At 35.3% G+C, this 13,357-nt stretch overlaps 2 protein-coding genes across 2 annotated transcripts; one reads left to right on the forward strand and one right to left on the reverse strand.

The window, feature by feature from the left end:
* The first annotated feature begins 7,082 nt into the window (after positions 1–7,082).
* LOC126855614 (DNL-type zinc finger protein-like) lies at positions 7,083–8,611 on the forward strand. Its single transcript, XM_050603429.1, has 2 exons — positions 7,083–7,979; positions 8,416–8,611. Exon 1 carries the CDS (start codon positions 7,391–7,393, stop codon positions 7,931–7,933), a length of 543 nt encoding a protein of 180 aa, XP_050459386.1. The 5' UTR covers positions 7,083–7,390; the 3' UTR covers positions 7,934–7,979; positions 8,416–8,611.
* LOC126855587 (docking protein 2) lies at positions 8,602–13,116 on the reverse strand. Its single transcript, XM_050603393.1, has 3 exons — positions 12,486–13,116; positions 11,440–11,613; positions 8,602–11,340 (listed from the first exon to the last, which is right to left on the reverse strand). The coding sequence occupies exons 1-3, from the start codon at positions 12,555–12,557 to the stop codon at positions 9,916–9,918; spliced, it is 1,671 nt and encodes a 556-aa protein (XP_050459350.1). The 5' UTR covers positions 12,558–13,116; the 3' UTR covers positions 8,602–9,915.
* Positions 13,117–13,357: the final 241 nt, after the last annotated feature.

The following is a 13,357-nucleotide window of genomic DNA, read 5'->3' on the forward strand; positions in this document are numbered from 1 at the left end:
AATCAATTGTGTTTTGTGCGGAGAGATATCAAGGCCTTTAGATTGTAGCAGAGAATTAATGCTTGAGAAAAAAAGTTCTATTGATTTACGTGTTTTTTCAGCATTAGATGACGTTGAGAATATAACAATATCATTAGCAAATTGTAAAATTTTTGTATGTTTATCTAATACAGTTGAGATGTCTCTAAGGTATAAAGGTATTAAATAGTGTAGGACTGAGCACTGAACCTTGCGGTGTTCCTTTGCAAGATAAAAGAGGATTAAAGAGCTGTCCTTGAATTACAAATTGTACCGTTCTCGCAGAGATAAGATTTTTGATAAATTTGACAATTTTGAGAGGTAACTTAAGATTTTTCAGATCCTCAATCAAAAACGTGTGTAGAAAAACGTTGTCAAATGCTGCTTTAATATCAATTAAAACTGCAGTCGTGATTTTATCCTCAAAAAACCCAAGAAAACTCTTGCGGCAAGAATGGATAGATTATCCTGACAAGATCTAAATTTTCGAAATCCAAATTGAAATTCCGGCAAAATATTATTTGATTCAATGTATCAATAGAGTCTGTTAAGAATGAATTTCTCAACAGTTTTCAGAATGCAGAAAGTGAGTGCAATCGGTCGGACTCTTCTCCCGTGAGGTAGGAATGAAAAAAACTAGTGAGTGACTCCATTCCACAGGAAATTGGCCTAGAATGAAAAGATTATTGATGATTCTAAGAAGAAGAATTTTTAAATTATAGGGAAAAATTTGCAATGTTTTATAATCAATACTATCAAGACCTGGGCTGGAAGAAAGTTTAGTCGAGTTAAGAACAGCTTTAAATTCATTAAAAACAAAGGGGGAATCCATCCAGGCATGAGGGCCATTATAACTTGCCTCGTCTCTTTCTAAGACAATAATGCTTTGAAGAGAACAAGCTGGTGAACAGATTCGATTAATTGTATCAATAATATTAGTGTTATCTCTAGTGAGATTACTGTTTTCATTAGCCTGTGTATAAGAGGAAAAGAGACGTCTATTACGGAATTTTTTGAGCATTCTCCAAATTTCTGGAGTTGGTGTGCGTGAATTCATACCAGAACAGTAAGTTTTCCAGCTTGACCTTTTAGCATTTTTTAGGACTTTCCTGCAAGTATTAATTTCATGTATGAATTTATTGTAATTTTCAATTGTAGGGATACATCTATACACTTTGCACACTTTTTTTCTTTTTTCTACCGCTTCTGAGCATTCCTTAGACCACCAAGAGGCCGGCGGGGAATTAATACGTAATTCATTAGAGTGACGGAATTTTTTAATTAGAGATGCTTTAGGGGGCGGAGAATATTTGTTAAGTGTATCTAAGAGTTGATTATAAAAATAATTGTATTGTTGTATTGGGTGATTATCCTCCAGAGCCAGAACAGAGTCAAAGGTAGCTTGGGAATCTCGCAATAGGTCAGTGTAAACTTGTTGCCATTGTTTTTTAGAGATTTTTAGCTTGTGCGAAAAAATACTCGTGGTATTAATTAAGCAATTGAAAAGAACATTAACTGGAAGATGATCACTACCTAGCAAGTCTTCAATGATATTGCAATGACAAAGTGAAGCCGCGCCAGCTGACGCTATTGCAAGATCAATTAGTGTAGAGGTACGGGTGAGATGCGAAATAAATGTAGGAACATTTGAATTAAGTAGGACGGCATTGTTGAATTTAATAGTATCCGCTATGATAGATCCAATCGCATTATTACGTCGAGCCCCCCAGAGAGAATGGTGAGCATTAAAATCACTAATAACTAATGAAAATCTATGAGAATTAACCAAATTTAGTATTTTACGTATAGTAATTATAGAAGTAGGAGCATTGGGGTGTCGGTAGATTCCAGTAACAATTAGTTCGCCCAGATGAGTAAGCAATCGAGCGGTTACAGTTTCAATAGATGGATCCAAATCCTCAGATAGATGTAAGTAGTAAAGCTTTTAATGAGCACTGCTACTCCCCTCATACTTGGTTTAGTGCAATCTTTTCTCTCACATGAGAATCCTTTAATGCGGAAGTCGTGAAATGAAGTGAGACAAGTCTCCGCAAGTATAATTATTTCATGAGATTCAGCTAGTTTCTCAATGTCTGGTTTTTTTCTAAAAGCTCCTCGGCAATTCCAATAAACTAGGCTGCAACCCGAAATGACAGCAGCAGTGTAAATGTCTGATCCCGGGGTCATTATATTATTTTGAGTTAAGTTCACGTAGAGCTTCACAAAGGCGTAGAAGGCCTTCCCTGAGTTGAGAATTTCTAAGGAAGGCAGGGATGTTACCTGCAAGTTGATTTAAAACAGCAGTGAGAGTGTTTACAAAATAAGATTCAGATTATTTTCAATATTTAAATTGCTATTCGAGGTATTCGAGAGAGGTCCTGAAGAAGAAGGATAACCGCTGGGTGTACCGGATGGTTGATAAGGTGCGAATAGCCAAACGACGGCGGGGAGAAAAAGTAAGGAGGGGAATAATAATAAGGATACCCTGTATAGGGAAGAATGAGGGTGTTCAAAGGAGGCAGCTTGATGTGAAAGGGAAAATTTTCATACTCGTGTACATAACAGAGATAGTAATAATTATTAAAGTTTTCTGACATACCATTGGGAGAGTATAAAAATGAGTTATAATTAGTTTTAAAATTTTGTTGGTATCTCTCGTTGAGTGTACTTTCTCGGAATTGAGAATTGTTAGATTGACTGGATGTTCCCATAAAAGCTTCACGCCTGTTATGAGTCGCGGTTGGAATTGGAATTAGTATTATCACCTCTGTAAGCATTAGGATTTCTTTTTAACGCTTCAAAGTATGATACGGGAGGAGAATTAGAATCAGCGCACTGATTGGGTAACGTTGATAATATTGCAGGGATTGCGATCGATATACGATGGGCATACATTTGGCTGGACTTTATCATATGTAGTCGGGTGATAATTCAGATTATGAGGTCGATAAGCTAAGAAGGGATAATCGCGTTAAAAAAACTGTTTATCAACTGTTCGCAAGGGCTCTCCATTACCGACTCTTACTCGGGCTTCTAATAAAGAGATGTTATTCATGGAGGCGAGGGTATTAATTTGTTTTTGTTTAAGATACGATGGGCAATTAGGAATGGTGGGAAGATGTTCATCCCCACAGTTACAACATATGGGAGGTTGTTGAGATCGCGGGCATTCCTCATTAATATCATGTTTTGCCCCGCCGCAGTGAAGGCATCTAGCTTTTTCTTTACAGTTAGTACTAATGTGGTCGAAACGATAATAATTATAGCATAATTGAACTCGTGGTATATACGGCTGAACAGAGAGTCTAATTTTAAAAAGAGAAACTACTGATGGGAGAAGTTGCCCCTCAAATTTTATAAGTATCATTTTAGAAGGCACAAATTTGGTTTCTCCTTCAATTTTAATCTTTCGATTAAGATGTTGTATAGATAAAATTTTTGTCATCGTCTCTATTGAGTTGACAAGATCCATCGCATCCATTTCTGTGGGGATATCTCTAATAATCCCAATGCGCATGATTCGATACGAAGGAATAAAAGCCGTGAGATGTTTTTCTTTAAGTACATGATGGTTAATAATGTTATTGGCGGCATCAGGGGTAATGAATTCAACGAGGATTTTATTTTTGCCTATTTTTTTAACTTCACAAATATCTTTTTTAATTAATCCATTAATAAGACGACTAATCATCATCAGAGAGGACTGCCGTTGTTGGGATCCTCATACTGGAAATGCACAATATAAGGAGGGAAGTCCCTACGTCGATATCTAGTCGCATCTTTATTGCTTTCTTTAGAGCTAAGGGAAGGGGGAGGGATGTCTTTCGAGACTGAGATTGTTTCGAAGTTTTGAATATTATCTTGCTCATGCGCATTATCACAATCCATTGTGTGCGCAGTTACATCGATGTTATTTGATACTGGTTGCTTTGTCGGCAATGCCGACGAGTTTGTAAGAACATGCGCAATAGATTCTAGGGATCGAAAGCGGGAAATCGCAGGAGAGAGATCCTTTTCAAAATCATTATTTTCATCAAGGGAATCCATCGAATCATCGTCATCATAAAAAATATTAGAATAAACCGAGGTTATAGAGCGGGTTTGTGAAAGGGGGGGGGGGCGAGAGGCTCGATTTTTTGGAATTATTATTATTAATTTTAGATCTCTTTCTGCTATCCCGTCTTTTTTGTTTTTTAGGCATCTCAGAATCACTATTAGCATTAGTGTTACCTTGATCTTTGAGAGGATCTTTTGCCGATTCCTTATCTTGTTCTTCTTGCAAAGGAGATCTAGATCTGGCTCTAGCTTCAGTTCCAGCTGGTTTTTCAAAGGATGCTCATTCATCCAGAGGCACCGAAAGACGACTACGTCGTTCGTTTCCTCCCGGATCAGAGACGCAGGAGGCCTTGGCCTCCTGCATTTTAGGTAGTACTCACTTTCAATAAAGGTAAAATATGACAAAAGACAAATAAAAATACTCAAAACACACTATCAGTGTTTAATAAAAAAGAGTCGCTTTCAATTACTCAACTTAACACGCACTACGTAGTCGCAAAAGAACAGAGAAGAGAGACTCAGAGCACACCTTACTCGTACACCGTCTCAGACCGGAATCAACGCCTATTATTGAGCAGAAACAATTACCGGACCACCAATACGGATTCAGGAAGAAATACAACACCAACGAACCATAGAACAAATGCACAGACTTGTGGTTAAAATCAATGCTTCCTTTAAAAAAAAACAATATTGTTCTGCTATATTTCTCGACGTATCTCAGGCCTTCGATAAAGTATGGCACGTGGGACTTTTGCACAAAATCAAACTCAATCTTCCTGCGGGTTATTACCGCTTTCTCAAATCCAACCTCAATATGAGGTACATATACGTCAAGTATGACGATGCTACAACTGCTCTGCATGAAATTCATGCCGGTGTTCCCCAGGGTAGTGTACTGGGACCTGTCTTGTATCTATTATATACCGCGGACCTACCATGGTACCATAATAGGTACTTTTGCGACACAGCTGTGCTGGCAGCTCATAATGATCCATTCTTATTCTCAAACATCCTACAAGCGAGTCTGAATAAAATAGAAAAGTGGCTCAGAACATGGCGGATAAAAGTAAACGAGAGTAAATCTGTCCATGTAACCTTCACTAACAAACAAGGAACATATCCTCCAGTATTTCTTAACAGAGTTCAAGTACCTCAATATGATCAAGTCAGGTACTTGGATAGAAGGCTAAATTAGAGTAAACACATATTTAATAAACGTAAATAGCTGGGCCTTCACCTGAGGAAGATGTACTGGCTGACGGACGTCCATCAAATCTATCTCTAGAAAGTAAACTACTTCTCTACAAATCTATACTAAAATCTGGACGTACGGTATAGAACTATGGGGAACAACAGCCCATTACAACATTGCAATACTCCAAAGATTCCAGTCAAAAGTACTTCGCATGATTGTCGACGCTCCTTAGTACATTACCAAAGACCAAATACATCGCGATTTCGTCGACGTATCCACACAATCAAAGAAGAAATAAAATCCTACGTCTTAAAACACACAAAACGTTTACTGATCCATCCAAACCCCACTGCGAGTTAACTCACGGATTCATAACTGCCAGAAGAAGACTTAAACGAAAGATGCTTCATGATTTAATCAACTAAATTCTAAATTCTTAAACACTGACCCTCAAATAATGTGTCTCATTCCTATATTAAATTGTCTTATAGCGTATTCGATTTGTTGACTCTATCCGACTCTGGATTGAGTCGAGTCAGATCTCAAGTTCGATTTGAAACTCAAACTAAACTATCTCTCTAAACTATCATGGCGGAAAGCGGTTTATGATTGGTTTCGTGATTCATAACATATCAAAGAGTCTTTAACATTATTCTTAATCATCATCATCATAGAAATATATGTTTATATTATATAAAATAAATAGAAGAATAAGTAGTAATAATGAAAATATGATAAATAATAATGTTAAAAATGATAATTTAGAGTCATTGAGTTTCAAATCGAACTTGAGATCTGACTCGACTCGACCCAGAGTCGGGTAGAGTCAACAAATCGAATACGCTATAAGAGAATTTAATATAGGAATGAGACAATCACATAAGTAAGCAAGAGGAAAATAGCAACATCCAAAGAAGATTCGAAGATCGAACCTTTGCCGTCTTTTTTTTCACTCACTCTTATTATTGTCTCGTTCGCTTCTGATAATAAAACAATAATAAGAGTGAGCGAGACAATCACAGGAGTGAGCGAGAGAGGAATAGCAGCATTCATAAGAGTTCGATCTTGATCCTCGAATCTTCTTTGCACGTTGCTATTTTCCTCTCGCTCACTTTTGTTGTTGTCTCGCTCACTCTTGTCATTGTCTCAGGAGCGAGCGAGACAATAAAAGTCTTTCTCACATTTAATTCGTCTTATGATGAATTAGCCTGGCTTGCACTAGAAGCAAAGTCTAGTGATAAAATCAAAGGAATTTAGCTTGGACTCGAACCAGGGGCAAAGTCTTTTGGTAAAGTTAACAAAATTTAGCCCAGACTCAAACCAGAGGCAAAGTGAGTCGGTAAGGGGCAAAGTGTGTTGCACGGAAATGCCGGTCGTGCCTTCATACGGGCCTTTGACTATCTGTCTATTAATCTATGTCTATACTGTGCCCAGAAGCAGTGATGCTATGCCATGGGATTTTTTCTCACAGAGCTACTGTGCGCATGCGTAAACGACGTCGGCTGCTATCACTGCTGTATCTCCGGCTCAACACAAGGCGTATAAGGGGCCTTATAGTTTTACTACGTTTTTTTTTTAGTAATGTTGATAATAACACATAAATAGTTATTATTATTAATATTAAATGTATTCCATTTCTTAATAAAAACTTTTCTCTCTCCCTACAACTTCTTTCACATTTTTTTTCTTACTAGGGTCTGATGATACCTTATATTGGTCGAAGAATATACGTCTATGAGAATTCATAGCGCGCATGCGTGGGAAAAATCCACGGCATAGCATCACTGATCACTGCCCAGAGATAGGATTTTTGAACGCATTGAAGATGGTGCGAGTGCGATATACAGTAAAAATGACAGAGTTTTGACATAACTGGCAATATTATATTTCAGTTTTAAATGTAAATTTCCGAAATAAAAAACAAATGTCAGAGTCTTTTTTCGTTTTTCTTCGATATTCTACCAAGATCGTTTTGGGATATAAATATTACAGAGAAGCGTGATCTACCTAACCTAAAATTTATCTTTCAATACATGCTTTTTGGGAACTGGAAAAAATATTTTTCAAGAATAAAACTAGATATGTATATATCCTGAAGCGGCAAAAGGCGAGTTTAATATGTTTTTCATTCGGCGAATTTTACATTTCGCTGCACGTGTAACGTGTAATCGATACTCCGTATATTATCATCGTATTCCGATCGTATATAAAAATGATATCGGAGCATTCCGGAATCCGAGCCGTTTTTTTCATGAAAACGACAACAAAGAAAGCAAAAAAGTGGGTAAGCTGGAAGGAAAACTAAAATTGATATTTACATGTAAAAGATGCTCCACGAGAAACACCAGGCTGATATCCAAATTGGCATATAATAAGGGTGTAGTAATAGTGAGATGCAATGGTTGTAAGAACAATCATCTTATTGCCGATAATTTAGGGTGGTTTCCTGAAATAACTACTAGAACAAATATCGAGAAAATAATGGCATTAAAAGGAGAAACAGTACGAAGAATAGCGGATGATAAAGAGGGCTATTTCGAGGCTGTTACAAATGAAGAATTCAAGTTACATCAAAAAAACGCTAGCGAGACAAAAGACTCAAACAATGAAAATGATGATGCAATTAAAAAAATTGAACCACCAAAAGAGAAAAAAAGTTGAATTTTCATTTAACGTTGCTAGAACGAAAGTACAATAATTAATATAAGTATGTGAAATTTATTATAAAGTTATTTGTATAATTTAGGCATCTCTCTCTCTCTCTGTACATGTAACGAAAATTGTATGCAATTGTATGAAAATTGCTTAGATAAATATATATTTCAATTGTAAAGATTGTACGAAAAAAATCTATATTAATTTATACTAGATAATTGTATTGTTATACATACAGATCGAAATATACGTCATAGAAAAATATTAAAACTTTAGAATGTCAAAACAAAATTTATCTCTCTACAAATATAAACTTTATCATTGACATTTACAAGTGGTAAGAAATGTGTACAAGATCATGTATACATGCAAGTATAGATCTTATATGCATGTCTTGCGCAGTTTTTTTTAAACATTCTTCTATTAAAAATATTTGATGATACTGTTCTAAAAACTAGATTTATAATTTATATTTGTTATATTTTTAGAATTTGTTGAATGCGGCGCAACTCATCTCAATTTATAATCGCCTATATATATTACTTGGATAATATTCCTACCAATGACATTAGTTTGGCACAAGGGAGACACATTACAGCCTTTTAACAAATTTTTAAAATCATGATACTTTTTCTATGTACAATTTTATAAAAAAAATGTGCAGATAAAAAATATATACGAAAAGTTAGTTATTTATTCTTATATATATATATATATATATATATATATATGCTATTATTACAAATGACCTGCAGTCATTAATTTACATAATGAATGATAGTGATTTCTGTAGCTTGTCACTTATCGCCTTACACTTTAAATGTGTGTATATACATATGCACATTTATATACATATATATTTTTATATGTACGTACTAAATACATATGTAATATTTTAATCAAGAGAAATGCAATAGAAATTTTTTGTTTACTCTTGATAATATTATTTTGAATTATTCCAATCTGATAGTGATTTGCAGTAAGTTATATATAAATTAAGGCAATAAGTTGATTTTATTGCTAACAAAAGCACTAATATACATAAAGCATAAATGTTCATTGATATAATATAATAGAATCGCAACAGCATAATGTTAAATATCTACGAATGAGTTTATCCAATTGTGATGATTTATGTTTGGAAAAAAATTTGTATCAAGGCATTTACATATAGAAAATTTTACGCTATTCATATATAGACCAAGTTTATATAACACATTTGCATAAAATAAATGTTTCGCATGTGTTCAAAGATATGACAAAATTAAAAAAGAGATATAATCATGAATTATTCATATTATAGCAGTAGTTATATAATAAGCGCTATAACAATAGAGTGTAATGATCAAAAATAGAAGCAATAGTAGTTAAAAAATCTTAATTATAAAATATACATATATCATAGTAAATTTCTCTAAGTACACCAATAAACATGTATATATTCAAATATCGATAGAGATTTCACGCGCATGCACGTATTTAGAATTGTTTAATTATATCAATTTGGCATCAATTAAAATGTTTTCATATATAAGGCACTACACATGTATTTTCATAAATCAGTCAAATGCAATTAGATAAAATCTTAATCGCACTGAGCCTTCAGTCTAATCAATAATAATATAAAATCTCTCCTAAAAAGGCACAATTGTGAAAGTTTAAGATGTTTAAATTTTTAATAAAAAGACTAGGTTTTTTTCTCTCTATCTCTATAAATGCTATAGAAAGTGAATAAACATACCGGGTAGAAAGAATATTGCATCTTTTTGTATCATTTCATGATATATACGTTAATAATTTTACAATGCAATTTTGTAAAGCGAGAAATAAATTTCGAGCCACACAGAACGCACTAGCAGACTAGCATATTCTTCACATTTTTACAATTAATTACAAAAGAATGAACAAGAATTTTGGAAATGTAAGTTTAAAGACAATTTGTCGCGCGATCGTAATACTTTGAAAGGATATTCGAATATTTGGGTATTTTATACCCTTTTTGGCTTGGATACAATTGCGTATTCGCTGTTATTGAAAACTTTATGTTGCGGACCACTTGCGAAATTACCACTGACGGAAATCGTCTCGGAAGAATCCGGTTTTTTCCGGATAATTCCGTAACCCAAATGACTATCGTCGGCTAATCTAATGGCAGACATATCTTCGACGATATCGTAATTGGACCATGCCGGATTAATAAGATTAGAATTTTCCCCATGAGATATATTGGAATGTATGCTTTGTGAGGAATTCGTATACTTGTATGTAGATTTAGGACTGAGTTTCGTTGCGGATCCAAAGTGCTCCAATTTGTCGTAATCCGACTCATCTGTCTTGGCAATATTGTGTATCACCGACGGCGCGGAATCGCCGCCTATACTTTTGCACGAATTTTGGAATGGCGCATCATGATTTCGTATCGGCATCATGATCTCATATTGTAAATCATCGTTATCGTTCTCTTTATCTCGTTCTCCAGGTAAACTCGAATTTACCCTCTCAGTGTGATGCACGCTATCAATACCGTGTGTTTTCCACGCATCGTTTCTTATTTCTACTAGATCATACGAGTGTTTCTCTTCTTCTTCGCGCATATCACCACTTATGAACTTGTGAGACAATTCTGGTGAATTAGCTTGGCTTAATGTTCTATATTCCCCGCACGTGGGTAAATCTAGAAATTCTGAATCGAGATTCTTCTTCTCCAGTAGATTACCAAAGTATTTTCGTGGTGGCTTGGCAGGTTTAGACTTATTTATTGATCTACTTGACGAGGTGGTAGAATCCATACTCGATGAAGTCAATGGTTTTTGAGAACTCTGCGGCGTAGGAAAATCTATGTCAATTAGATTGCTAGAATTATTCAGAGAGGGAGGTAAGGCCGCTCTGGAGCCAGCTTCCATAGACAAAGCTGCATGATACTGAGCATCATTACATTCTATGTTTGGATTGTGTTCTTCGTTTAATAACTTTTTCATAGATCTCATTTTCGAATACATACATCGAAAGATCTCTTGCTGGCTACTATGCTCTAAGCGGAAGGAACCTTCGCCAGATTCACATTTCCTTCCAGCTTCAAAGATAAATTTTCCATCTCTATATCCATATCTTCTAATATACTTATATGGCCATGTGAATAGCACAATGTCACCATCCATCAATTTCATATCCACAGTGGCAATTACTAATGTATAGTTTCTTGCTTCGAGTCCACATCGCTTAGATGCATCCGTTTCTACAACTTTCACAGAAAATACACCTTCTCCAGTAGTGCAATACAGATCATTGTTCTCTTCTATTGTTTGATTTGATACACTATCTTTGAAAGCAACCAACTGGAATGCTGTAATCCAATGAGTCATTTCATTTTCTGAATAACAGCCAAAATAATGTATTCCTGATTTAGTCACCACCTGCATAAAACAAATGTGTAAGTGATCATTTTTCAGAACAAAGCTAAGAAAAGAAGTTTGAACAGTGACATGTACAAAAGGAGAGAGACAAATACGTACGATAAAAACATGTGATTGATTGCTGGGTGCAATTTTTATACAAGCATCTAGTGTAATAATGCGTGGAGAGTGGGACTGTAATATTGCTTCCTCTTGATTGTCGTAGATCTCAACGCGTTTGATTCCATAATTGCTCGTTCTAAACAGCTGGCAAAATCTCTTGTGCCATGTTTTCTAGAAAGAAATAAATTTTCATGTGTTATATATGTGTTCGTTTGTAATTTTTCTATTATATAGAGAATGTAAAAACATTTTGTAAGTTACTCTCCGATATATATTTTTGAAACAATCATTCCAAAGGCATTTTGGACAAATTGCGAACGTGTTGTCCATGTATTCCTGTTGTGTACTCAATATACTCGAGGAAGAAACGTGAAGATAAAAAAAAAGAAACTAGAAGTAGAGATTAAAAAAGCTGAATTTTTTAAAAATGAGGTAAAAAAACTGGTATTTTTGGATAAAAAAATATCTTTTACCCAGTTTTTTTGATAATTTGGAAAGATAGTGCCAGTTTCCTTTGAACAAAAGATGGTATAAGAATTAAATTAATTTTATTTGGTAGGTCAATAATCAATTTCAATGTAACTGAGCTGATTACTACTTTGTATTTGTTTAATCAGTTGAGTTCAAATATTTAAAAAATTTAATTTAATTTTGATTTTTATAATTGAATCGTACTTTTTGATGTTCTTTATTTTTAAAGTTTTATAGAAAAAAACTCTATCAAGCATAGTTAAATTGTTGTTATTTTTATTATTATGTGGATATGCTCATTTTTCAAAGCCGTGCATCAAAGATTAATAAATAAGCATTAAAATTAAATTTTTGAAAATAAAAATTCTCAATAATTAATGAGATAAAAAATCCATTTTTTGAGAAGTAAAAAACAGTTTTCTATCGAGTTTTTCACTCAAAATTTTTTTACTACCCTTTTAATATCTAACATAAGTAGACAGATCGGGAAAGCACGACAGCCATTCATAAATGATACGCGTTATCACACGTATCGCGTCCGCACACGTTATCTTTGCGCGCGATAGACCAACCTTGAGTTGGCCTAGCATTCCTTGCGGCGGTAACAGCAGAATTCCTTGCATCAAAGGCTCCTCAGGCTCCATTGCTGGCGATCAAAGGTTTCATCGGCACGGAGAGTGTTCCTCGTGTATATATCTGGTGGATGTATATTCTTTGTTCTCACGCCAAAAGAAAAAGGATGGACAATATTTTTTCTACTTTCACCACAAAACTCTTCGTCGATCGTCACCGCCCTTGTCAGGCTTCCAGGTTATCGTGAACAACGTGATGATTCTCTTGCTTTCTTGCGTATGTAAATGCATGCGTGCGCACGCAATTTGACAGCTATTCTCGTTCTGCGAGATTCAGCTCATGGGTAATGCTAGCGCGACGCTTGACACTTGACGAGATAGAGACACGAAGCACGTCACGGTGAACATCGCTGACCACGAACGCAAACGCGATCGTAGCTGAGTCTGAATATGTTGCCGTATGCTAATATCAATATGCGATGTATAATGCGCCTTGTACAACATATACATATGAGCGTGTGCATAACACGTTCCTTACGCCTCCCGTCTCCCGCCTTCCTACTGATACGTTCCCATTCTCGACTGTCTCCTGAGACCTGAAACTCCGAGTGTCTGAATCTGAGACCCAGAGGTCCCCAACTGTGTCTCCTGCGCGCATGCGTGATAACGTTGCGCACGAATCGTGTACGCACACGCGCACAATGTCATTCAAATTGCCGCGCGTGTCAGTCCTTTCTAGATCGCAGATAGAAAAAATGAAAGAGATAGAGATATTGACTAATATCTAATGCCTTCCTAAAGAAAAAACTTGCATGGGTTTTCTTTTTCAGGATGTTAGAATTGGCTGTTATGATCTGCTAAACTAAACGCAA

This window comes from Cataglyphis hispanica, chromosome 16, assembly GCF_021464435.1.
Source record: "Cataglyphis hispanica isolate Lineage 1 chromosome 16, ULB_Chis1_1.0, whole genome shotgun sequence".
Lineage (NCBI taxonomy): Eukaryota > Metazoa > Arthropoda > Insecta > Hymenoptera > Formicidae > Cataglyphis > Cataglyphis hispanica.

Excerpts from the sequence above, each read along its gene's own strand:
- LOC126855614 (XM_050603429.1), top strand. The coding sequence starts at position 7,391 with ATGTTTTTCATTCGGCGAATTTTACATTTCGCTGCACGTGTAACGTGT.
- LOC126855587 (XM_050603393.1), bottom strand. The coding sequence starts at position 12,557 with ATGGAGCCTGAGGAGCCTTTGATGCAAGGAATTCTGCTGTTACCGCCG. Across the intron at positions 11,614-12,485 it reads GAATGCTAGGCCAACTCAAG|AAAACATGGCACAAGAGATT; the intron begins GTTGGTCTATCG and ends ATTTCTTTCTAG. Across the intron at positions 11,341-11,439 it reads ATCAATCACATGTTTTTATC|GTGGTGACTAAATCAGGAAT; the intron begins GTACGTATTTGT and ends TGTTTTATGCAG.